Raw genomic sequence first — 27,927 nt, forward strand, 5'->3', positions numbered from 1 at the left:
AATCCCATTTTCTTTCACTCACACTTTAAGACAACATAGTATGTGGGTACACAAACGACACGCTCTCCCTCAACCAGTTATTGCCTGGATCACAGAAATCTCCCCGTCTACAATTTATAAGTAGAACTGCTAAAGTAAAAAGCAGTTGGTTACTTTTAACTTTGGCAGTAACATATACACAACTCAAGCTATTCTGGGTTTTCTACAGATGTTAAACTTGTAAACCTAGGATGGGTAATACTGCCATCTAGAGGATTACTCAATCATTGTCTTTCAGTTAAAGATGCTGTCAAATTTGGTAGATCCAAATTTTAACATATAAGGACTTTTTATTTCCAATGTGTTCTGGTTATTTTTGTGTGCATATTTTGTCCCCAAGTAGTGTTCAATGTCAAAAATCAAAGCAATGCTCCAAAGCAAACCAGTGTGTGCATAAAAATAACAGACGGCACATTTCAATAAAGAAACAGATTTCAGTGTCATTCTCCCAAAGGGCTGTTGTTATAAACACCAGTGGGAGAAAAATAACTCCACAAATTGTGGATGATACCTTGACACCATGCCTTTAAAAATCTATTAAAATAGGGTACTAACAGCACTCTGCTCTACACTGTTTAAAAGCACTATCGCTACTAGGCAGTGTTCATATTAGCACAATCCAAGAGAAGTCAATGGAGCACTCATGTGCCATATGTTGGGATGAGCCACTGACTCCAAAATTTGGAGTGCTAATATGTAAACACACAGAAAAGCAGCACTTATAAGTACATAGTAGCTAAAAGAAAAAGTTTGAGTCACCAAATCACAGCTGATTGGAACATTGTGGTAAGCAGAGATAACTAGTGAAGGAGGTCTAAGCACCTAACAACATCCTTTGAAGGAGCAGCTATGTTGCAGTTACATGATAATGAACCCCCTCGAAGCAAAATTCCCCATAGGTGTATTCAATACCAGCTCCTATATGAAAACTGTCTCCCACAGATTTCCTAGTGTCCAGTCGGTGAGGAGACCTACTGCTCCTTAGCTAGAATGATGAGGGAAACCTTTTCTTTTGAATGCAAGATCACACTGTAACAGAGTTAAGGCCCAAACGTTGGTTTGTATGTCCTAGTCAGATTTTGCCTTTGTCAGTGGAACCAACATAGCAGCAGTAAAATAAACTGTATTTTGTCTTCTTGTGATGATAAAAACAGACTCTGCCTTTGGTGTTTTTGACAATGAAATAGGATAGGATTGAGAGCAAGAATTAATTATCATGAGAATATCCTGTCCATTTAAAATCTGAAATTCCTTGAGCTGGATAAAGAGTAGTCAGTGCTGATTTTTGCCAACATCTTATTGACTAGTGGAATCTTCTTCACTTCTGCTTTGGTGATGGACCCATTATTATTGAAACACAAGTTTCTTAGGCACCTCCCATGAAAATTCATTTCTTCCAAAGTGACCATAACAGGCAGTCTTCTGATAAATTGGCTTCTTTAAATCCAAATCCCTTAGTGTTCAAGAAAAAGAAAAGAAAATAGTTTAGTCTAAAGTGTAACACTATAAATCATTGTTTAAAGTTAGTTCCTCCTTTCAGTCCACTTACTGGACTGAATTTTGGAAGTGCAAACTTGTTCTATGGAATAATGACCATGAAAGTGTCTATAAGAATTAGTCTGAAGCCTTTTGGGGCCAGTCTCAAAATCCATTGAAGTTCATGACATTTTGACCCAATTTTCCAACAAATATTTATGAAAAACAGTCTAAATTGCTCAAACAGCTCTAGTAAAAATGAAGTAACATCACTGTGAGCCAAAATTATTTCAACGTCACATACTACTGAACACACACATGTAGCTGTAGTAACCCCTACGCAGAGCCAAATTCTGAGAGGGGATGAGTAGCTGCTGAGAACACAAAACTCCAGCTGAAACCACTGGGAGTTACATCTGGCTTCTTATAAGATCTGGAATATTGTTAGGTCCAGAAATAGTTACAGTTTGTGTACACAGGTGAAACATCTTTTTTGTACTATAAGGACCAATACTATATTAGGACAAGAGGTTGGACAGGCTTATTTAATAGCCCTTTTTCTTCTGTAACCTCTATACTTCTTTGAGAGGAGTTCCAGGAGGTGTTCACTCTGACTGTTCCATATGTGTGTGCTCCTGCAACATGCTTACCTGACAATGACTCCAGGTCGAAGATCAAAGTTCTTGTGCACAATGTCCAGTAGCTCTTTCTCTGTTTTCTGGGAAGTTCCATAAGTGAACAGTGAAATGGAGAGAGGTTGAGCCACTCCAATGGCATAAGAAACCTTTGGCAGACAAAAGCATTAGTTAGAAAACAAGGATGGAGCCTCATATGGCCAGCAGGGCATGTGACAGGACCATGTAGTATCAGAACACCCTCCTTCAGTACAGCAAGGAGAACCTCTAGTGGGGATAGTTAATACCAGAAGACTGATGGATCCAGAATATCCAGAATAACCTCCAGTAAAATGTAAAACTATCCAAAAAGTCCAGGCCTGAGGAAGCTACTATGCTGAAAGCCCCAGTGACTATGATCTTGAACTAGGCAGAACAAGAGCTTTCTTCTGATCTTCCTTTTAAACTCAGTCCAGCTCCAAGCTAAGCTTCCAGAATTCCATAAACTTCTGATTTCTCCCCACCTGTGCTATCACAGACATAATCAAGCCAAGTATAGCTTGAGAAGTGCTGGCCACCTCACCAGCTCTCTCCCTCACAAACCCATTTTTCTAAGGCAGATTTTTCAGGGAAAAGGTAAAAATGAAGTGTGTTTTTAAAATAAATTTAAAAAAGCAAAAATCAACAAGATTCAAAATGGAACTTACTTGAACCAGAACACGATGACACAGCCGAGCTTTCACCAAAGACTTGGCCACCCAGCGGGCTGCATATGCTGCCGACCGGTCCACCTTTGTATAATCTTTGCCTGAAAAGGCACCACCTCCATGGGCTCCCCATCCTCCATAAGTGTCCACAATGATCTTTCGACCAGTAACGCCAGCATCACCCTGTGATATTCAAACAAGTGTCACCTCTCATGCTTTTATTAGCTAATAGCTTTTTGTGAAAAAAGAATTCCACTATTTCAGTATCATTTTATTATACTAGCTCCAAGGAATGAACATTTAAAATGTCTGATGAATACAGTAATTTCCTCACAGACAAAGAGGCTTCCAGAAAGCAAGATAGTGACTTGTGCATTCTTGAGGTCCAACTGTAGCAATGAACTTATCTCACTGAAGTACCATAACAGTGGCTATGTAAGTTCTTTTACGGCCAGATTCCAAGCACACTAGAATTCATGGAAAACTCCCACTGATTTCACTGAGCTTTGGATCAAGACATTAAGGAGGAGCATTTAAAGGTCAGGCAAAGAGGTTGCAAGATGGCTATTTCTGCCAGCACTATTTCCTAATGCCTTTTTCAAAGGCAAATATTATAAGCTTTCTTAGCTGCCACCAGATCCCAAATATCTGCTTTAAAAAAAATGTCTTTTATACTGGAACCATACTGAAAAAAGATGCATTTACTTGAAGATAAAAGTTCCATTGACTTAATGGAAGCAGAATCAGGCTCTATTGCTTTGATAAGATCTAAAGCTGGGTGAATAATTCACAATAAATACTGTACTTGATTTCTTCACATATGTTCACAATTTAAAATGAACCAACTCACTTTCAGGTGGTTTTATTTTTACTCTAGGGATATGTTGGTATTGTTAATAATAATTTGTGTCATGGCAGCACCCACAGGTCTTAGTCAGGACTGAGTTCACATTATCCTGGGTGTTGTACAGATATACAGGAAAACACAGTTCTTGCCCCAAGGTGTTCACAGTCTAATTTAAGATGAGATGCAACAAATGGGAGTGTAAGAGATAAATGGGGAAGGAGGAAGAGGCTAACAGTGACAAGAATATGAGGCTATCTAAACTAGTTATGCACATGACTTGAGGGTTCTTAGTCATTTTAAGTTTATGATTATTATGTATATTAATGAACAAATAAAACAGACATCCCCACTGTCCATCTACACAGCTACCTTGATCACCACTGCTAACAGTGAGTAGTTGATATTCTTATTCAAGCCATGTTAAGAACATAAGAACATAAGAATGGCCGTACCGGGTCAGACCAAAGGTCCATCTAGCCCAGTATCTGTCTACCGACAGTGGCCAATGCCAGGTGCCCCAGAGGGAGTGAACCTAACAGGCAATGATCAAGTGATCTCTCTCCTGCCATCCATCTCCATCCTCTGACGAACAGAGGCTAGGGACACCATTCTTACCCATCCTAGCTAATAGCCATTTATGGACTTAGCCACCATGAATTTATCCAGTCCCCTTTTAAACATTGTTATAGTCCTAGCTTTCACAACCTCCTCAGGTAAGGAGTTCCACAAGTTGACTGTGCGCTGCGTGAAGAACTTCCTTTTATTTGTTTTAAACCTGCTGCCTATTAATTTCATTTGATGACCCCTAGTTCTTGTATTATGGGAATAAGTAAATAACTTTTCCTTATCCACTTTCTCAACATCACTCATGATTTTATATACCTCTATCATATCCCCCCTTAGTCTTCTCTTTTCCAAGCTGAAGAGTCCTAGCCTCTTTAATCTTTCCTCTTATGGGACCCTTTCCAAACCCCTAATCATTTTAGTTGCCCTTTTCTGAACCTTTTCTAGTGCTAGAATATCTTTTTTGAGGTGAGGAGACCACATCTGTACACAGTATTCGAGATGTGGGCGTACCATGGATTTATATAAGGGCAATAATATATTCTCAGTCTTATTTTCTATCCCCTTTTTAATGATTCCTAACATCCTGTTTGCTTTTTTTGACCACCTCTGCACACTGCATGGACATCTTCAGAGAACTATCCACGATGACTCCAAGATCTTTTTCCTGACTCGTTGTAGCTAAATTAGCCCCCATCATGTTGTATGTATAGTTGGGGTTATTTTTTCCAATGTGCATTACTTTACATTTATCCACATTAAATTTCATTTGCCATTTTGTTGCCCAATCACTTAGTTTTGTGAGATCTTTTTGAAGTTCTTCACAATCTGCTTTGGTCTTAACTATCTTGAGCAGTTTAGTATCATCTGCAAACTTTGCCACCTCACTGTTTACCCCTTTCTCCAGATCATTTATGAACAAATTGAATAGGATTGGTCCTAGGACTGACCCTTGGGGAACACCACTAGTTACCCCTCTCCATTCTGAGAATTTACCATTAATTCCTACCCTTTGTTCCCTGTCTTTTAACCAGTTCTCAATCCATGAAAGGACCTTCCCTTTTATCCCATGACAGCTTAATTTACGTAAGAGCCTTTGGTGAGGGACCTTGTCAAAGGCTTTCTGGAAATCTAAGTACACTATGTCCACCGGATCCCCCTTGTCCACATGTTTGTTGACCCCTTCAAAGAACTCTAATAGATTAGTAAGATACGATTTCCCTTTACAGAAACCATGTTGACTATTGCTCAACAGTTTATGTTTTTCTATGTGTCTGACAATTTTATTCTTAACTATTGTTTCAACTAATTTGCCCGGTACCGACGTTAGACTTACCGGTCTGTAATTGCCGGGATCACCCCTAGAGCCCTTTTTAAATATTGGCGTTAAATTAGCTAACTTCCAGTCACTGGGTACTGAAGCCGATTTAAAGGACAGGTTACAAACCTTAGTTAATAGTTCCGCAACTTCACATTTGAGTTCTTTCAGAACTCTTGGGTGAATGCCATCTGGTCTCGGTGACTTGTTAATGTTGAGTTTATCAATTAATTCCAAAACCTCCTCTAGTGACACTTCAATCTGTGACAGTTCCTCAGATTTGTCACCTACAAAAGCCAGCTCAGGTTTGGGAATCTCCCTAACATCCTCAGCCGTGAAGACTGAAGCAAAGAATCCATTTAGTTTCTCCGCAATGACTTTATCGTCTTTAAGCGCTCCTTTTGTATTTTGATCGTCAAGGGGCCCCACTGGTTGTTTAGCAGGCTTCCTGCTTCTGATGTACTTAAAAAACATTTTGTTATTACCTTTAGAGTTTTTGGCTAGTCGTTCTTCAAACTCCTCTTTGGCTTTTCTTATTACACTCTTGCACTTAAGTTAGCAGTGTTTGTGTTCCTTTCTATTTGCCTCACTAGGATTTGACTTCCACCTTTTAAAGGAAGTCTTTTTATCTCTCACTGCTTCTTTTACATGGTTGTTAAGCCACGGTGGCTCTTTTTTAGTTCTTTTACTGTTTTTCTTAATTTGGGGTATACATTGAAGTTGGGCCTCTATTATGGTGTCTTTAAAAAGGGCCCATGCAACTTGCAGGGATTTCACTTTAGTCACTGTACCTTTTAACTTTTGTCTAACTAACCCTCTCATTTTTGTATAGTTCCCCCTTTTGAAATTAAATGCCACAGTGTTGGGCAGTTGAGGTGTTCTTCCCACCACAGGGATGTTGAATGTTATTGTATTATGGTCACTATTTCCAAGCGGTCCTGCTATAGTTACCTCTTGGACCAGCTCCTGCGCTCCACTCAGGATTAAATCTAGAGTTGCCTCTCCCCTTGTGGGTTCCCGCACCAGCTGCTCCATGAAGCAGTCATTTAAAGTATCGAGAAATTTTATCTCTGCATTTCGTCCTGAAGTGAAACGTTCCCAGTTAATATGGGGATAATTGAAATCCCCCACTATTATTGGGTTCTTAATTTTGATAGCCTCTCTAATTTCCCTTAGCATTTCATCATCACTATTACTGTCCTGGTCAGGTGGTCGATAATAGATCCCTAATGTTATATTTTTACTAGAGCATGAAATTTCTATCCATAGAGATTCTATGGAACATGTGGATTCGCTTAAGATTTTTACTTCATTTGAATCTACACTTTCTTTCACATATAGTGCCACTCCTCCCCCTGCACGACCTGTTCTGTCCTTCCGATATATTTTGTACCCTGGAATGATTGGTCATTTACAACTCATCATTAAGGCCCATGGGATTCTTACTGCTCCCAGATTTGCTGAGTGCTTAAGTATTTCCCAAGTGAATATTAGCATGAGCAAATTTTAAAATTTAGTTTGTATTTGCGTGTGAACTTTGAAATTCTCTTTATTGAGAATTCAAGCCAGTAAAACTCAATCACTGGACTATTTGCAGATAGGAAATATAAATGGGGAGCCGAAGCTTTATTTAGAAAGATTGAGCAAATATTTACAGAAAATCTGTGGCAGTGTATGCCCAGTTCTACTAAGAAATTTCTGAATGATGGAAAATGGAATTACAGCTATCTGAGCTTGAATATAAACTCTCTCCCCCTGGGAATCTTCTATTTGATCCTGTAGTGCATTCAGAATTTAGGGTTAGAGTGGGAATGATTGGGATGTCATGAACTTAGCATTATTATGACTTAACTGAAAGATCAAATAAGGGTATGAGATGTGCAAGTGGGAGACAGTGTATTCAAGCACAGATCTCTTTTAAGGCGATAAAAAAAGCTCACATCTATTTGTAAATGTTACACAGTGTAGAGTCATGCTTTAAAAGGGGGTTGTAATGTAACCAAGGACCCACTAGGTGCTGCTGCTGTTGGGAAAATGGTGTTTAGAAGTTTCATTATAACTTGGCATTCATCACAGCTCTTAAATTACCAAGGCCAACATGCAAGTCATCATAGCCTTGAACATGTGAGGCAGAGAGCCCAAATGAGGTAAGCAACATAGACATTGCAGTCAGCGTTAACAGGTTTTGTTTCCCTATAAGCCTGCCATCCATAGCTATCCATTTCTAGTTTTGTTGCCATTTCCTTTTTTGTGCTGTTCTGTCTATGAAAGGGTAGAGAGAACAGAGTAAGACATAGAAGTAGTAGCATTATAGCTGCGTTGGTCCCAGGAGATGAAGAAGAAGAGCTCTGTGTAGCTTAAAAGCTTGTCTCTGTCACCAACAGAAGATGGTCCAATAAAATATATTACTTCACCCACCTTGACTCTCTAACCGGAGAAAGTAGTCACTTATGTTGGTTGCCACAGTGAGCTGCAGATTATTATTTATAGGGCCAATATTTGTCAATACTGATGGTGCTTGTTAGACTGTTAATACTGCACAGCTTGTTTTACTAGTCATATTATTAACTGACCGCTTCTAGTCTACATTTCTAGTATAGGTTATAGTATATACCATAATATCTAAGCACCAGTATACTGGAGGAACAGCCCCCTAGAAATACCTGAGAACTTTATTGAAACCTAATGTATTTGAACAATGAAGGAGAAGTAGGTCTGTTTAGGATAGACAGTCAGGAGTGTCTCTAGTAAGAGGATATGGTGCTGGCCTAGTTATGTAAGGAAGCATTGTAGGGGGAAGCGGAACAAACAATGGCCTAGGAGGATGTTTTTTCACAAAATCTGGACTAAAGGCCTGGTCCTGCAGCAGTGAAGTCGATGGGAATTTTGCCATTGACTTCGATGAATGCCACATCAAGCTCTAAATCCTGGTTCCTAAGCCTTAACCAGGCAAAACTCTTCCTCCCGTTCTCCTCTTGGACAAACCTGGCTACGGTCTGATTTTCAGAGGTGCTAAGCACCTGCAGCTCTCATTGATTTCAACTACAGTTGTGTGTGCCAAGCACCTCTGAAAAGCAACAGCTGCTAAATGTTTGGCTGTCTCATTTACTTCACTGAGTGATTTGCCTGAGAAAAGATGGAGGGCCTGATCTTGTGAGATGCTAACCAATGGGATTTGAGGATGCCCAGTACCTTGCAGGCCTGGACACTGGATATGCAAAGCAGGACTTGGCCCAACTTGCTTATATGTATATGACATAACTATGCCTTCAGAGGTTTCTTTGGTATCCAGTGCATTAAGGCCTTGGTCTGGCTTCCATGTAAACTAGTGGTGAAACTCCCATAGGCTCCAATGGTGCAGGACTGGTCTCTTAACAAGTGTTTAGTCTGTGCCCTTCTGTTGGAAATACAGGCTGAGGATACAAGTTAATCTGTAGACCAATATGATGGGAAAAGGCAAATTGGCAGAAAGATCAAAAGAATAACTAAACACACACCTGTGGTCCCCCAATGACAAAACGCCCACTGGGCTGAAGGTGGTAAATTGTTTTCTCATCCAAGTATTTGGCAGGAACGACAGGTTTAATCACACAGTCTCTCAGGGTTTTGCGCATGTACTCCAGCGAGATGGTTTCATCATGCTGCACAGATATTACAATGGTGTGAACACGGACCGGGATGACGGCTCCATTTTTCTGAGTATACTGAACAGTGACCTGAATATGAATGAGGGGGTAAAAAAAACATCCGTATGATACATTACCATATTGTATAGATACACCATGCCAGGCAGTACAACAGCAGATGCACAGGAAGGTGCCTGTGGCAACAAAGTATGAAGAGACAATTGTTTAATGAGTGTGAGGAATGAAGTGTATGGTTTTCATGTTTGCTAAATCCATTGGTGAGCAAAGATGACCCAAATTCAGAAGGCTTGTGTACAAAGCAAATATTTTACCTCTGTGCACCATGCACTCTCCAGTGACACCCTTAGCAATACATACTAAGACTGGAATTTTCAAAGGAGCCTAGATCAATTAGACTCAAATCCCATTGAAATTCAAATCCTTCAGTGAAAACCACAGCCCTAATTGCCCTTTAGATTTCCTGACATGTTTTCAGGAGCAGGGAACACCCAGCTCCTGGTACTCAAGGGTTAAATGTTTCTTCAGTGCTATGCAGTGTCATGTGTCAGACGTCCAGGTGCATGCTAACATTTCATGGGACACTCAGGAGATTGTATGCTGAGCAGAGGAACTGCTTTATATGCAATCAGTAGGAAGCTGAAGTCAGACTGTGTTATAATGTGGAAATCCTGGATTATCCACTTAAAACAACATTCTGAACTGAACACATAGCAGTAATTAAATAGTGGAAAAAGAAATCCAGGATTTTTGGGGTAAAACTGGCTTTACTGAACCAGACAGATCATTATTAATAGCCTACAAGTGATACGGACTTGAAAGGATTCTTTCCATGGCTCCTGTATTGAGCAGAGGGACACGCTGAGTGAAAGCAATATTTACCTGTGTCTTAGAGTCAGGTCTAAGCCAAGGGAGATCACCACTGTGCCTCAGCTCTGCTAACTTGCTGTTCAATTTGTGAGCGAGGACAATAGTGAGAGGCATACATTCTTCTGTCTCATCTGTTGCATAGCCAAACATCAACCCCTGTAATGGGAGAGGAGGGATAGATTTTAAATCACTGGGGCAAGCAGGGCTTTCAATCATGTTAAATTATTAATATGAACATTACATAAGTGCCTGGAGACCATGAAATCTCACTTGAGGCAAACAGGGCCCTACAATTACTTTTTAATGTTATTATTGGTGTTACATTAGCATCAGATGGTCTACACTTGTGGTCTCCAAAGTGGGGTGCATGCACCCCAGGGGATGTGCAAGAGGATCGTTGGGGGTGCGCAAGAGGAGGAGCACTTTTTTCCCCTGCTGTGTCAGTTCAGGCAGCAGTCTGAGTGGCTTTTTTTTTTTTTAATTTGGAAAAAAATGGTAGAGCTGGCGTGGCAGGGGGCACGTGCTCAAAAAATTTTTTGTGCAATCAAAAAAGTCTGGAGACCACTGGTCTACACTGCCAAGTTTTTTTGCCAAAAGGCAACTTTTGGTGATGAAACAGCACAGGTGTACACACTGCAAAGCCACTGTGTGACGAAACTCCTCAGTTGCAGTGCTGTAATAAAACTACTTTGATGAGAGTGATAAGGTTTTTTGCACAAATGTTTTAGCGACAAAGTGCCAGTGTAAACACCTTGCTTGCTTTTATCGATGTAATTGGCCTCCAGAGATGCCCCACAATGCCTCCAGTGACTGCTCATGCATCGTGTGCCCCTCCCCTTTCAAAGCTCCGTTCTGACAGCGTTCATGTTGTGCTGCTCTGGGAAACAGAGCAAATCTTTAATGTGGCTGGAATGCTCCTGCTGTCTCCCACACTAAGAACACAGAGGCAGGCAGCCAGGGGTGGATGTATGAGAGGGAGAGAGAGAGACACAGACAGACACACAGACAGACTCTGTGCCGTGCAAAGCCAGGGAGGGAGGGAGGTGAGGGCTGATGTCAGGGTTTGCCCCTCTCCCAGGACAGATTGCTTTCAGCTGGCTGAATTTAGGAGACAGCATGCTGACACACTCATTCTCCCCACCCTCCCAACACACACTGTCTCTTCCTCTCACCCCATACACACATGCCCTGTCTCACACTCTCTCCTACACTTCAGTTGGAAAGTGGCTGGCAATCTAGTAGGATGCCCATGGAATGATGGGATTGAGAAACCTGCATCATGTGATGCTGTACCTGCCCCATGAGGCATTGCAAACCCTTCCCAAACCACCCTGCAGCTAGTTGCACAGTGGGATAGCTACCCACAGTGCACTGCTCTGTCATAAGAGCTGCTAGTGTGGATGCGCTTCAGCAACACAAGGAACAGTGTGGACAGGCAACAGTGGTTTAATTAAAGTGTTTTAATAAAAGTGGTATAACTTTTGGCAAAAACCCACACACAACTTTGGCAGTGTAGACATAGCCTTAGAGGCTTCAATTGAGATCGGGCCTCCACTGTGCTAGGCACTCCCTAAACACATAATCAGAGACAGTTCCCTGCCCCAATAGTTTCCAGTTTTTGTTAAAACATTTTCACTGTTTGGCTGAAAAGTCTGACAGAACCTGAAACTTTTCTGTGGCATTTGTGTTTTATTAAACAACAGCTTGGATGGAAAATTTTCAACTCACCCTACTGCCAAGAACTATACCCAGATAATAAGAGTGATTTATCTAAATGCAAAAGTGTCCAGGCATATTTTGGACCCAAGCCTTGCTTCTCTTAGGCAGAACTTCACAATGAGTAAGGTGGCCTGGATAGGGTTAGAAATAGGGCTTGGGGCTAGGGCTGACGCTTGTCCGTTTTCTCCCAAGATCACCCCTTTTTTGCAGTAGCTGTCCTCAGAAATCCATAAGTGTGCTCAGTATACACTGCCCGCAGCCTGATTCATGGGCTCAGGACCATTCCAGATGTCCCAGTGTTTTGCATCTCAGAGGTGACAACCCTATCTGAGACTTTCGTTAATGAATGTTGTCACAGTATGCATGAACAGGCCAATGCTGGGAGTTAGCAAGGATATTTCCTTGGTGTTACTGGAATGGCAGCTCATAAACAGAATTATTTAAATACTGCAGAGAGGAAGCATGGCCAAGTGCTTAGGACTTGGGAGACCTGAGTTCAGTTCCCTGCTGTGACCTGGTACTAGTCATTTTGTCTCAGTGCCTCAGTTCCACACCTGTTACATGGGGACAATAGCACTGTCCTACCTCACAAGGGTGCTGCAAGGATAAATACCTTACAAATTTGTAAGGTGTTCTGCTCCTGCAGTAATCAGAGTCATGTAAATACCTAAGACAGATGCATTTCTATTTGGGCCATCTGCTGATAGAAATGCATGTTAAATTAGTCCTCAGGAGGATTTGGGGGTAATATTACTTTGGTTCCAAGGCTCTATGATGGTTCTATTACAACTCTCAACAACATTACCAAAAACTAGATATTACTGCTAATGAGTGCTACTGTAAATGTTAAACATGCATTCATATTGGCTTTAGTTGGAGTTGCAGAATTTTTATACTCTTGGGGAGAAACTAATCATCTCCATTTGCTATTCAGCTCACAGAAATATGACTTGGACAGTCTTAATTATGTGGAACGCCAATTATACTAAAACTGATCCGTGCCTCTGGGAAATAAGTGAGAGTTACAAATGTTCAGGCAGAATTGCCTTCATTTTACAAACACTGCCATCCTGCTTATACTTGAAACACTGACAGAGAACACCTCTTGAAACACTGACAGACATCAACGCTCCAAAGTTATGTAAACATGGCATGATCTTATATGATTTTCTTTATTATTTACTTAATCTTACTAGGCAAGTCCTGCTGCCAAAGGAAATATCTGATTAATCTAACCCTACTAAGGCAGAACTAGGAAGCATACTTGAAAAAGCTAACTTTGCTAAACATTAGGGCCCAGATCCTTAGCTTCAACAGTCCTTGACTTCAACAAAGCCATGACAATTTAGATTAGCAGAGTATCTGCTGCATGGTCTACTGTGTGGGCAAAAACTGTCCTTGGTGTAACTCCACTGAAGTCAAAGAAGTTACACCAGTGATTAATTTTTCCCTGTGTCCCCCATGGGAGCTCCATCAATGTATTCACACAAATATGCATTTTATTCTGTGTTAGCACAGGATGAGATTGGGCAAATTCTCATGAACTGTTTTGATTTAGAAAATATGACAATGGGATGGGTAAACCCTCACTTTCTAACCCTGACCTTTTCAGAAGAAATGTTTTCATTTTAAGGCGAGACAGTGATCCTCTCTCTCCTAGCACTGGGAGTAAACGGAGCTGGGAGCGTACTAGTGGGCTGCCCTAATGAGCTGATAGGATTATTGTAGAGTTTGTTTTTATTTTACTATTGTTTTTGTAAGCAGGGATGACTTTTGATTACCTGGTCACCAGCACCAACATCCTCTTCATTCCTGTACAGATGAACACCTTGGGCAATATCAGGTGACTGTTGTTCCAGTGCCACCAGAACATTGCAAGTCTTGTAGTCAAAGCCTGTTTAGAAGACGACACAGGAATAAATTAACTTCCTTTCACAGCGAAGCACAGCTACATGGAACCATATGCCAGAAATTCCAATCCTGGACAACAGTGCCTTCAAAACTCAGAATCTGCCTGCTATTTGCTTTTACATTTTTGTCAATGCAACAATTCTAATGTGTTCTTCTCTGTTCAACCTCACAGCAAGGTCTCATCTCTCTTAGCTGCTTGGCCATAGGCATTTAGTCTAAAGCAATGCTCAGGAAAGTCCCAAACATGAAAAACAGGAAAATGACGAGAGAAAATGTATGACCACAACTGCTATGGTCCTTGAGAAATTCTGCCATAATATTCTGCATTTTCTTCCCCAGTTGTGTAGAAGATAATCAGCTTTTCCCTATGCTCACCTCTCCCAAAATTCCAGCTACTGACAGTTGCTTACCAAATCTAGGATCAGACACCTATACATCAAATATACACATCCAGGCACGTGTCCACTTGAAGAACACTCCACGCCCTCTTTCCTTTAAGTAGGCTGTGATAGGAAAGAAGTCCCTAAGGGAAAAAGTTGTATGCAATTCTGCCCCTTTGAGCTTTTCTCCTACAGTTTCTGTAGGGCAGGGTTTTTGACTGGGTTCACTACAGGGCCCACACTGCTTTGGTGGTAAGGGGGTAAAAGGAGATTTCTACACTACTGGATCTGGCAGTATTATGTTACATAATATTCTGCCTTTGGTGTGAACTAGCAGATGTGCTTTTACAGCATTCTCCCACCATTCTCTCTTCAGAAGTCTTGTACCAACAAGATCATATCAACCAGGAAATACCGCTTTAAAAAGCAAAACAAAAGCCACCCTTTTGTAAAACAAACATACTTAATCTTCTTGGCAACTGTAAAACATTTGCAATATGTAAAAAATGATACATTTATACAGATTTCAAACTGGATGTTGAAATGTATCTCGGATATAAAACACTCTGTTTTTTGCATCAACACACTCCACAGTGCTATGAAATTTACTTTGATGGTGGAGCGTCTCAGGGTAGGGACTGTCTTTTTCTTTTCTGTTTGTACTATGCCTAGCACAAGTGGGGGGCTAGGCTGTGATTGCAGTCCCTAGGTTCTACGGTAATACATAATAATAATAATAATAATAATTAATAATAAATACAAATTCACAAAATCTTCTATTTCCACTCCATTTGACCAATTTACATTAGTCTGGTTGGACATCTAAACAACATGCAAGTTGAAAGGAGTTAAACTGAGAAGTAAATTCTATAGCACAAATTATCAGCTACTTTGCCTGTAGCAAAGTGAGACTCACCACCGCAGCACCTCCTGCTGGTCGTCTCAGGAATTAACTCTTGTCCAGCTTAGAGCACCCTCTGTTGGCCAGTAGCTCACCAGGGAGCCAGGTCCTTCTCCCTCCAAGGCTGGCTCACAGCCCTTTTATAGGGCCAGCTGCGTAGCCCGAGCTGTGGCTGCCTTCCCAATCAGCCTATTCTTATTGGCTCTCAGCCCCAGCCCACTCCAAGGGATGGCTTTTAACCCTTTCAGGGCCAGAGCAGGATGACTGTCCCACTACACAGCCAACATACTCCAGTTCAAAAAATATCCTAGCTGCCTTTTCCTGCTGTGTGCTTTAACCATACAGTGAATAGTTTCTCCTCGGTATGTGATGGAGTCAGAATGTTTCTCTCATGACAATGTTTGAGCAGCTCCTAGCCAAGACATATGATCCGGCTTGCAGAAGCACAAGTATGCAAGTGGAGACAGACCTGTTCTGCAGCTACACACTGACCAGCACACCATGTTGGCAAGAAACAGGATTCCTGGAATTTTTTGCACTAACCTTTAGCTGAATCATCATAGCCGATTTGTTTAATTGTGTCTCGAACTACTCGCTGATAGTCGACAACGGCGAGGGATGTGATCTCCCCACAGAGCAGCACCATACCTGTTTTACAAACTGTCTCTACAGAGAGCAGGAAGACAGAAAGAGGGAAAAGGGATAAGGAAGGGCTGGATAACTCAACATGCTATTGCAAATAACTCCGCTTCTGGCAATGGTGAATTCTGAACAGCCCCTACTGAATACAAATAATACAGGTAGTTATCACTCCCATCTCCATAGTATTAGTTCCTCACACATATGAATACATTTATCCTAATTACACCCCTTGAGGGAGGGAAGGACTAGTATGCTGGGGAAACTGAGGCACAAAGCGATTTTGGTGACCTGCTCAAGGTCATACAGGAAGTTTGGGGCAATGTAGGAAGTGAACTGAGATTCCAGAGCATCATTCCAGTGCCTTAACCAGAAAAACATCCTTCTACCCTGCTTATGGAGTAAGTTTGGGCCCAACAATCCACACTAATGGCCCACTGGTTTGCAACCTTGCCTCCAGATCCTCAAAGATCCAGATTCTCAAAGACCCTGTCTCCTATTCATTCCAATGGGAGTTAAGCACCACGGTTGGGAACTGGGCCAGAGAGACAAAAACTGGTTGCTGTTTTTTCAAGAATGCACAAGGCCAAGTTTGCATGAGCCCCAGTTAAACTCTGTTTTGAGATCTTAAGTGGGACTTACATGGAACCAATGCCAAATAACCTCAGGTGTAAAGGTTGAGGGGAAAATGGGTCATTTCCATCATGAAAATGATGGCATTGGCCATTTACAAATCTGAGAATTTGGAGACATTTTGCTGACTTGCTCAATGAGGGTCAAATTTCAGCAGTTTAAGCATGTTAATAACAACAAATGGCAGACATAACCAAAACAGGGTTAAAACATTTTTCTTTATGATGAGCTGTCAGGAAAGAGTTGGCAATGAAAAATTTAAAGTATCTATAAAGCCAAATAAGTGTACTTTGCTACAAATGGTCAGGGGTTCTTCTGTAGTGGAATTAAATCTCTTTTCCTCTGGAATACTAATTACATTTCCAAAGTTATCTCTACCATTGGTTTGGTTATTTTAGGCTCTTGCTACCGTCCTCGAACACAATATACTTCCATAATTTCTTTGAGAAACAATGTAGGGACACTGTACAACTTTGGGGGTTGGACTAGATGACCTCCTGAGGTCCCTTCCAACCCTGAGATTCTATGATTCTATAATTGTTTGTTCAGATCTTTTTTGTTTTGCTGTAGAGTAACTCCTCACTTAACGTTGTAGTTATGTTCCCGGAAAATGCTACTTTAAGCGAAACGATGTTAAGTGAATCCAATTTCCCCACAAGAATTAATGTAAATGGGGGGTGGGGGGTTGGTTCCAGGGAAATTTTTTTCACCAGACAAAAATACTATATTACTTATATATATATGCACACACAGTATAAGTTTTAAACAAACAATTTAATACTGTACACAGCAGTGATGATTGTGAAGCTTGATTGAGGTGGTGAAGTCAGAGGGTGGAAGAGGGTGGGATATTTCCCAGGGAATGCCTTACTGCTAAATCATGAACTAGAACAGCTGAGCCCTCAAGGATTAACACTGTTGTTAATGTAGCCTCACACTCTACAAGGCAGTACAAATGGAGAGAGGGGAGACAGCATGGGAGACAGAGACAAACACACTTTCCTGTATGTGTGTGAGAGAGAGAGATGTGCATTGCCCCTTTAAGTACACTGACCCCGCTCTAAGTACATTGCCTTTTAAGTAGATCAGCAAGTTCAGACAGCCCCTGCTGCCAGCATGCTCCCTCTGTCCTGAGCCCTGTCGTGTTCCCCCCCTCACCCAGCTCCGCTCTATGGAAATGGGGTAAGCAAGGGGCAGGAGCAGAGGGGAGGGGGACACCCTGACATTAGTCCCCTTCTTTGCCCCACCCCCGCACAGCAAGCAGGAGGCTCCTGGGAGCAGCTCCAAGGCAGAGGGCAGGAGCAGCACATGGCAGTGGGGGGAGGGACAGCAGAACTGCCGGAAACTGATAGCCTGCTGGGCGGCTGTTGCACAGGGAACTTAGGGGAGCGGGGAGCTGAGAGGGGAGCTGTTGGTTCACCCTGGTTCCAAGCCCCCACCAGCTAGCTGCAACGGGCTGCTCTTTCTGCAAGCAGTGGACAAAGCAGGTGGCTGCCAAACAACGTCATAAGGGAGCATTGCACAACTTTAAACGAGCATGTTCTCTAATTGATCAGTGATGAAACAGCAAAACAACGTTAACCAGGATGACTTTAAGTGAGGAGTTACTGTACATATATTTTTGAACACAATAATTAGAATAAAAAATGAACGGGCACATGTTATCATCAACCTCCTACATTTACACATTACAAAGGGGGAATTACAAGCACTTTTCCATCTAGTCAAAGTGAAAGAAGAAAATGTGTGTCCTTACCACAAGCAACCTTGGCATCTGGATCTTGTTGAAGATGGGCATCTAGCACAGCATCGCTGATCTGATCACAGATCTTATCTGAAAGAGAACAGAGCAATGTGTCTAAAAACAGTGTTCTCTACAGAAAATATGGACTGTTGACATCACAATGAAGTAGAAAATAGTTTATGGAGCTGTTTTTGGCTTGTCACCTATCTGTCTAGCTAGCTAGCTATCATACTTATATGGCCCCCATTACTGTAGTTTCTAAGCTTATATAGATTTTTAAAACCTTATGACACATTGTCCGGGCAAAGAAGATACACAGCGATGGTGCCTCAACCTGTTCAGCATCAGATGCAGTATGGTATTTATTTGGTGATGTAAATTACCACTGAATGCAACTTTACCTGCCCATTTTGCCTGTTAACTTAAGGGTGAAAAATGATGGGGACAGTCTTTCCAACAAGACAATATTCAGCTATTAACATGACCCCCTCCAGTCCTACTGAGAGTATAATACATTACTAGGTAATATAGCAGTTAAAGCCTAAGAAAGAGACATTAAAACAAATTTTTAAAGAAATTATAAACATCCGTAGATCTCGAAATAAATAAAGCATATTAATAAACCTTTGAGCAGGGGGTTGGACTAGATGACCTCCTGAGGTCCCTTCCCTGAGATTCTATGATTCTATGAAAAGATGTATCCACAATAGAAAGGACAGCATCTGGAACAGCCAGTTTCCCCCAGCCAGAAAATGGTAGTTTGCTTCATCTTACTCAATAGGATTTTATTTTTCCTAACAACCGGTTTATTAATAAGTTCAGTTATGCGATGCAATTGCAGGGTGATCATGCACTACATTTCAGGAAGTTCAGCTGCCTATTAGTTTTGGTCTCTAATTTAAAATTCTACAGTCCTGGTTTTAGTAGTGATTCTGTTTAGCAGGATTTGCATATACTGGATTCTGCTATTTAAGTTTCTGATCTCAGCTGTCCAAGTCTTTTTATTAGCTCCTAAATATGACAGGATATGTTACATCATTATTATCTTATTACTGCTTTACCCATCTCTGGGAATGCATTATTCTCCACAAAGTCAATAAAAATATCACAAACTTTTCTAACAGATAAATAGTGAGTCACCAGCAGGGGCAGCTCTAGACATTTCACCGCCCCAAGCACAGCAGCATGCTGCGGGGGGGCGCTCTGCTGGTCGCCGGTCCCACGGCTCCGGTGGACCTCCCGCAGGCGTGCCTGCGGAGGGTCTGCTTGTCCCGCGGCTCCACTGAAGCCGCGGGACCAGCGGACCCTCCGCAGGCATGCCTGCGGGTGGTCCACCGGAGCCACGGGACCAGCGGACCCTCTGCAGGCACGCCTGCAGGAGGTCCACCGGAGCCATGGGACCAGCGGACCCTCCGCAGGCACGCCGCCAAAGGCGGCCTGCCTGCCGCCCTCCCGGCGACCGGCAGAGCGCCCCCTGCGGCTTGCCGCCCCAAGCATGCGCTTGGCGTGCTGGGGCCTGGAGCCACCCCTGGTCACCAGGACCACACACAACGTACAGTCCTTTCCCCTAATTTGAAAATACGGGCAACAGGACAGTGATTTGAAGGTAGAATTGCACCGTCAGTGATTCCCTTCACTAGTCTCATAGGTTTACTAGACAAAACAAACAAACAAATAAATAAATAAAACAAACCACACCCTATCAGAAAAGATACATCTCTGATTGTCCAAAGAGAACTATGTTTGGGAATTCTCATCCAGAAACGCAATCATCATGTAGGTGGAGTTTCTATAGCAGATGTGCTGATTGTGTAGAGAAACAGCCTTCGCTGGCTACAGAGGGAAAGGAAATGTCTAAGAGAGTTGATGACAGAATTGTCTTAAAATGCCCCACTATTAACTTATCTCCTTTAGTTAGTATTTTAATGAAAAGGCTGATCTCTGCAAATTAGTGGTTCCCTGTGTGGGTGTGCGTATCTATATCTATCTATCTATATCTATATCGATATCGATATCGATATAGATATATAAAGTGCATTCTTTTCCAGATACTTGGACATACATTTGTCATAAAGACATCAGTTTGTCCAAACAAATGACTTTATTTTCAGAAATGCTGAGCCCCCACAATTGAACCCCACATCAGCAAAGGTAACGGGAATTGTAGATGCTCAAGACATCTGAAAATGAGCCCACAATGGTCTTTGGATTCATAAGCTTAACTGACTCACAGAAAAACTCTTCTATGAGCAATAAAGGTAGCCAGTGCATCTCCTCACCCAAAATGAATTTCAAATAGGCAAATATTACAATTAGAGCAGGCCAGGAAACAATTTTACAGTTCCATGGGTTATTTTCGAGATATCGAAAAAAATTCCTGTTGTGAATCAGGACAAAAAGCCCAAATCGTAAAAAACTTCATGAAGTAAAAATCCAAAACAAAAAAATAAATGGTTTGGGTCAATTGAAACATTTTATTTGATCTTTTCAAAACCTAACATTCCAATTGTGAACTTTTCGTCTACTTTTTTTACTCTACTTTTACTAAAGTTTCTACCAAAAGTCATTTAGCCTGGAAACAGAAACTTTTTGTTTTGAAAAAGTTGAAATGGGACATTTTGACAATTTCAAAACTTTTTCTCTGCTCAATATTTTTTTAAGTCAGGAGATTTGTTCAAACTGACCTTGTTTTGTGAACAGTTTGGGTTTCAACAAAAACTTACATTTTTAATGAAAAAATGAGTTATTGAAAAATTCCTTACCTCTTGTTAAAATATGTTCATAACCAAGTGAGTAGCCAAATAAATATGGTACTTTCTTACTTCCTGTTGTAAAAAAACAGGTTCTTCAAAAAATATCTCCCTTTCCTCTCCTATGTATCTTTGTAGCTCATCTACTTCTTTAAGAACATAAGAACAGCCACACTGGGTCAGACCAATGGTCCATCTAGCCCAGAATTCTGTCTTCCGACAGTAATGCCAGGTGCTTCAGAGGGAATGAACAGAACAAGTAATCATCAAGTGATTGTTTCATTGAAACAAATTAGATTTTACTGCCATCAGCAGTGCTGCAGAGCCAATATAACTAGGGTTGGGCAAGGTGGACACGATTATGTCTCATGCATCATCATCAAAACTGCCAGCTAATTGTGGAATGCTGAATGTTTGTTATGATGCAAAAGGCTGCAGAGAACCCAGCTTGGTTTTCCGTTCCCAGATAGAGTTTACAATGCAAGTAGCTAGAAATCTCTTTTGATCTGTAAACAAATCTGATATGGAAAACTCATATTAAAACTCTCAATGTTGTTTGTAAAGATTACCCTTTCTGACTACAACTATGCTTCAAATATTATGATTATTTCCATACTTTACTCCATATGAGTAGATCGGGTATAATGAATAACCCAACTGCATATTTTATATTTATCATTAAATACATATTTATGTACAGAGTTCATGATATAAGAGATACACATGCCCAGGACGGCTTATTAATCACAGATTTCTAAGACCATATAGTTTGGAATACTGCATGTTTACTTTATCATTTATTACATATGATACCCTTACAAGATCAGCTAATATGGCTTGTTACAATATTCTATGATCCACTGGGTAAGGATTTCATACTACTATATCTATGGAAAGACTTCCATTTTATGTACTTTAATGGACTTTGGATAAGGTCTGAAGCACACTGAGAGACAATATTCAGCTTTTCTGCATTCTACTTAAGGTGCATATATATCATTTTCACACTTGAAACTGAGGATACTTACATAAACATGAATTCAGCCACAATGAATATATGCAATACTTTGCATTTCTGTTCTCTTTGTTAAATGTGTTGCTTAGTAATATTATTGTATATTTTGTTAAATGCCATCACATATACAGGAGGTGCACGGTGAATAATTTAAGCCTGCTGTAAGAATTTGCATTTTCTGACTTTTTCTGACATTTTACTCTGCAATATTAAGGTTTTGGTTAGTTGGTTGGTGTTGTTTTAATATGGTTGAAAACCTTAGGATGTTTTTAGTGGAAACTTTTTTTTTCATTATTTTATTCTTAAAAGACTTCCTGATACTTCATGGAAAACTCTGAAAGGCGTTCTGTTTGGAGGCAATTCTGCTTAAAGTTACATCAGCCACTTTGGGTGAAGAGGAGGGTTTTGTTTTAAGTGCCAAAGGTTTGGGACCTGGTAGGCACTGTGACTCAGGGAGAACAATGCCTTCCAAAGCATAATGCACCATCATCAAAGAGATTCAGCATGGCTTCCCTTTCTTGGCCAGTCAGTTCTCCTGTACAATTCAAAGTAGAGTAGATCTTAAATGGCTTGGGACCTGGTGACCTGAGAAAACATCTCACTTCCCATATGCAGTTGTGATAAGTGGAGGTGCTTGAATTGGAATTTGGAATTCACTCTCCTCTTTAGTCTACCAGACACCAGGTTTGTTAACCTTCTACGAACAAAATACCACTTTTGCATAGCTCACTTTTATTCTGAGATGTTTGTGAAGAGGTTAAGCTGCTGAGGTGGGAGACGGAGTTATTATATAATGTTTACTTGGCAGTCTTGTGTAACGGCAGTTCATTAATTATTGTCAGATCTCAACAGTTTGTGCTGAATCTGGTCTTTTTAATACATGTGATGCATAGAACATGCTACAGGAGGTCATTACATCGAAATAAATAAATAATGTATTCCCTGTATTTCCCCTCCTTCTCTTGTTAAGAGGGACGTTTATATGGAAAAACCGTCCAGATCACACCAGCTAAAGATCTTGTCCAGGAGCTTTACTTCTTTGAGTATTCTCTAGCACAATTTTGTGGAAATTATTCTAATGTGCAGATAAGAGAGGTATAATTACCAGTCACAAATGAAACACCTTTTCAAACAAATGTCTCCACAGTATCCAGCAGAGGAAGAGAAATGTGAACATTTTAGTGCTCTCTGTCTAAATAGAATGTTCTAAACGTTTTCCATCAAATGTTACCTTATCTGTAACACGAGGACTCTGTCATATTCATTATTATATTAATAGCATCATGATCATTTAAAATATCTTTTAACCCTGTAAAAAGGGCTATAACTCAGTTACAATCCCACCCCTTCAACAAGAGGATCCACCAACAGCAAACCTAGGCTGCTGGATTTATTAATATTGTACATGTGACATTAGCACATGTAGACAGTGCCAGCCTTTTGCTTTTTCTGATTACTTCAATTTCTGTAAAGAGCCCAGGGTATAGAGAATGTTGTGGCGATAGTACATAGTATGATTCTGTAAGTGGTAAATTCTAATAGTATACCCATTTAGACGCGTGGAAAGATGGTGTGATCTATACATACACAGCTTCAACAAAAGCCAGGTCATTGAGTGCAATGTCCAAAGAAGATCTTCTGTCCTCCCTTATGGGGACTTTGGTACAACTGACATAGTAACTTCCCCCAAAGAATCCATTCTAGATTTTACATCAAAAACTGGGAGCACTTTTATGAAGCACTGAAATATCTCCCATCAGTCACAGCAGAGAACACACTGGTATTCTTAAGCACCTCTTTTTCCAGCAGAAATGTTTCTTTGTGCTACAGAATCTTTATATTCCAAGAGGCACCAAGAGAAACAATGGGCATTTTAGACATTCCACTGACTGGAGGGGCTAATTACACATTGAAAAGGGATCACAGAGAAATGTTCACAATTAAACCAGAAACTATGCAAGAGACAACTGGTGTCGGTTTTAGGCCTGGTCTACACTCGGGGGGGGGCGTGTCGATGTAAGATACGCAACTTCAGCTACAGGAAGACTTCAGCTGAAGTCGAAGTATCTTATTCCGACTTACCTCCCATCCTCACCGTGCGGGATCGACGTCCGCGGCTCCCCCGCCGACTCCGCTATCGCCGCTCGCTCCGGTGGAGTTCGGGAGTCGACGGGGAGCGCGTTCGGGGATCGATATATCGCGTCTAGGTGAGACACGAAATATCAATCCCCGATAAATCGATCACTACCTGCCAATACGGTGGGTAGTCTGGACGTACCCTTAGTTACAAACTCAAAACTCAGGATGAAATCTCAACCCCATTGAAAACTACTGTTAGCTCCTATATGGGCAGTATTTCAGCCTCTGCCCAGGGCCGCCCAGACGGGAGGGCAAGTGGGGCAATTTGCCCCAGGCCCCGGGCCCAGCAGGGGCCCCCACGAGAGTTTTTCGGGGCCCCTGGAGCAGGGTCCTTCACTCGCTCCGGGGGCCCCGGAAAACTCTCGCGGGGCCTGGGCCCCCGGAGCTTCTTCGCTTCTGGTCTTCGCTGTCCGGGGGGTCCTTCCGCTCCAGGACAGAAGGACCCCCCGGCCGCCGAATTACTGCCGAAGCGGGACCCGCCGCCGGGTCTTCGGCGGTAATTCATCGGCGGGGGGGTCCTTCCGTTCCGGGATCTGCCGCCGAAGTGCCCCAAAGACCCGCGGTGGGGGCTGCATTTCAGCGGCGGTGGGGGCTGCACTTCGGCGGCGGGTCCCGCTTCTGCGGTAATTCGGCGGAGGGGGGTCCCCGCCGTGGGTCTTTGGGGCACTTTGGCGGCGGGTCCCGGAATGGAAGGACCCCCCCGCCGCCGACTTACCACCGAAGCGGGGGCCCCCCGCCGCCGAAGACCCCGGGCCCCCGGAATCCTCTGGGTGGCCCTGCCTCTGCCTCAGACCTGGATCTAGTTTTGAGAAAACCTAAGATGATTTATGGTTTTGAGTTGCCACCTAGAGAAATTTGTGATTTCAGACAATTTTGCAGCTGAATGCCAAGTTTCACCTTATATATTTACATATTCTACAATACTTTGACTTATTGGGCTTGTTCTCACTGGAAACTCAAAGCAAAACTCAGGAGTAACTCCACTTTAGACAATAGAGTTCCATCAGTGTAAGTGACAGAAGAATCAGGGACGTAAATCCATGCAGGTGTAAACCAAAGTAAACATTGGCATCAACCCCAGTGGCTCTAATGGGAGATTTTTCAGTTTTACTATTTAGTTTTAATTTAATGTTTCAAATAAAAATTAGCTTTGGCTGGTTTATTCAAATCTGGATCCGGATTCAAAAGTCTTGAGAGGCTGTGGGCATTCAGAGCTAGACATTTGCTTTGGCTCATCTTTAATTAAAGTTGTGTAACTAATTCCTCTTCTTCCCTGATCACAAAATTAAATGTATTTACAAGTAACAAATGCTCATCTGTTTCAGTGCTTTATAATGTATAAGCGCTCCCTGGACTACCTCTGACTTCTGTCACAAAGTGCTCACCAAACAGCTGATTGGCACCGCAAGCCTGGGAGGCGGGAGAAGTGGAGCAGCAACGGCGTGCTCGGGGAGGAGGCGGAGCAGAGGTGAGCTGGGGCAGGGAGCGGTTCCCCTGCGTGCCGCACCCCCCCCCCTACTTGCTGCAGGAAGCCCTCCCCGCACCCCCCTGGCCCCAGGTCCCTCCGCCTAAATGCAGACGATGACCGGGGTGGCCGAAGATCCGGCCGCCGTGGTCGCTGCCGAAGGACCTGAAATGCCGCCCCCAAAATGCTAGAGCCCTAGGAAACCGCCTAGGTCGCCTAATGGGTTGCACCGACCCTGCTTGGGACCACAAAAACACATGGAGTGCCGCCCCTTGCAGACTGCCGCCCCAAGCACCTGCTTGGAATGCTGGTGCCTGGAGCCGGCCCTGGTCTGTTGGTTTGGAAAGAACAAACACTGGCCCATACGTTAGCAAAAACATTGACTCAAACCAAATAAACCCAAATATTTTATATGGCGGAATTCAGAAAGCCCTGGCATGTTTCACCTTCCTTCTCTCTCTTTTTTAAATCTGCAACAAGCCTCCTTTCTTCCCAGAAATGCAATTTGAGACCTTTGGAGATCTGGCAATCGCTGCTGGGGGAGATGCTGTCCACAAATCTTATAAATTCCTAAGTTTTCCTTAGGCCTGAGGAAATTCCAGTTACCCAGGAAGCTATGAAATGTGGGAGCTTTAAATAACACAGCCAGAGAGCTGGGGAGAAAGACAAGCCTGAATACTCAATGAAAAATCACCAGTGGTGCAGTTAGTCCACCTGTTGGTGATTAGAAAGGGAACTGGGGGATTAAGGTGATGCTGGGAACTGCAAAGAGGGAGGAGGACATCAGTGAAGCCCTTGGGAGCTGAGAGAGGGACTTTTGGAGACAAGGAAAGGAATTTAAGTCAGTTAAGCTGAAAGATGGATCAGGGCAAAGAATAGGAGACAGAATAAAAGGTGAAAGGGAAAGAAGCTAAGTGAAGCACTTTCGGGTATTTATCTGAACCAAATCTCCAAATGCTTGGAGGCTCACCATTACTGACTGAGGGAATTAAAAAATAATTAAGAGACATTTTGGACCATCATCCTTGAGAGTGTTGCTTTAAATTAAAAAGCCTTCTTTAGAATGACATAAGACTCTTGGTGCTATTAATCGCCTGTGCTCTATAGTTGCTGAGCAAACACTATACTGGAATCTACCTTTCAGTTGTGTGTCATTTTTTCTTGGTCTTATTACATCAGCCACTGACAATTGGGAAAGATAGCCAGACACTGTAAACTGGCATAGCTCCATTGAAGTCAACAGAGATACACCTGTTTGCATCAGCTGAGGATTTGTCCTGAGGTAGCCAGTTAATATTAGGGAGATGAGCAAAAACTGGAGAAGCATAAAAGCAGAGATGGTTTTGGTTTTGCCACTGATCCTTTTCTTCTTATCAGATAGGTCATCCACACCCCACCCCCTGTCCAATTTCATTATTTACCCTTATATAATCCAAGTGAGTGCATAGACCTGGAAGGAATTGTCATGGCAAAAGTTAGAGGATGCAAAATGGTTTTCTAAAATACACTTTAAAGGACATAAAATAGGTCATTGTCCTCTAGCCTCATTTGTAGGAATACTTTCTGTTGGCACATACTGCATGTTCATGGCAGATGATCATTTGTTTTCAAATTAAATTAAATTAAAATCTGCTGACAATACATAAAGTTTAGCAAATAACTGTCCATTGCCTGCTTAAGCAATTCCATATGTTTTAACAAAAAACAGATCATGGGGGAGGGGAATTCGGGGGCTGCCATGCATAGCTGATGGGGCCTTTCATTTTTTACGGTTTTGAAATAGCCTGCTTAGAGATATTCCTGTCATTGTGACTGGCAGTTTTATGGCAGAACATGTATGCAGGAGAGTTTCAGAAAACTTCAAGGTTGTAGAACTCAACATGTGTGAAATTTGGGGCTATCAGAGATCCAGTATGATCTCAAGTGTAATCTGCTGAAAGAAGGATGCAAAACAAACAAGCAGAAGCAAGAGCAAATTGCCACATGGAAGGAACACACAGCCAGTTCACAGATATGAATTAGAGTGGCAACTCATCATATCCTGCAGTAGCATCATAACCACCAGCATTTTTAAATCTAAATGGATAAGCATCCAGTGGAAAAATAGTCCACCATCACCACCGCCCCATATGATAATACTGATATTGACTGGATTCTTCGCCAGACTTTCTTAAACAGACTTTAATTGAAAATATTCTGACTTGTCTGTACCCCCGCAGCCAGTTACTTACCTGGATGCCCTTCTCCCACAGACTCTGATGTGAACATGAAAGCACCTTCATCATTTACAGTGTGGTTACATAAGCCATCCACCGGTCCATTCATGATTTTGACACTTTTCCTGATGAGTTGATCAAAATAGTAGTTCAAGAGCTCTGTCTTTAGTGCCTTTCCCTTTCTGAGTGGAGGGACTAAACTTCTTTAACAGCAGGGCTAACACTTCTGTCAATTACTACTTTCCACAAAAACTTGAACTGAGCATGTGAAGTAAGTGTAGTCAGTGTGTGAGGGTGTGTGTGTCTATGCACTGATCAGGCATCTGTCTGAGGTCT

The 27,927-nt window shown here is 42.0% G+C and overlaps 1 protein-coding gene across 1 annotated transcript; it reads right to left on the reverse strand.

Annotated features, from left to right (window-relative positions):
* Nucleotides 1–193: 193 nt before the first annotated feature.
* Nucleotides 194–27,927, reverse strand: MAT1A (methionine adenosyltransferase 1A). The gene is made up of 9 exons (XM_045024406.1): nucleotides 27,607–27,927; nucleotides 18,019–18,096; nucleotides 15,534–15,656; nucleotides 13,580–13,692; nucleotides 10,092–10,235; nucleotides 9,063–9,281; nucleotides 2,837–3,019; nucleotides 2,166–2,299; nucleotides 194–1,492 (listed from the first exon to the last, which is right to left on the reverse strand). The coding sequence occupies exons 1-9, from the start codon at nucleotides 27,698–27,700 to the stop codon at nucleotides 1,387–1,389; spliced, it is 1,194 nt and encodes a 397-aa protein (XP_044880341.1). The 5' UTR covers nucleotides 27,701–27,927; the 3' UTR covers nucleotides 194–1,386.

Source organism: Mauremys mutica, chromosome 7 (genome assembly GCF_020497125.1).
Source record: "Mauremys mutica isolate MM-2020 ecotype Southern chromosome 7, ASM2049712v1, whole genome shotgun sequence".
In the NCBI taxonomy this organism is placed as follows: Eukaryota; Metazoa; Chordata; order Testudines; family Geoemydidae; genus Mauremys; species Mauremys mutica.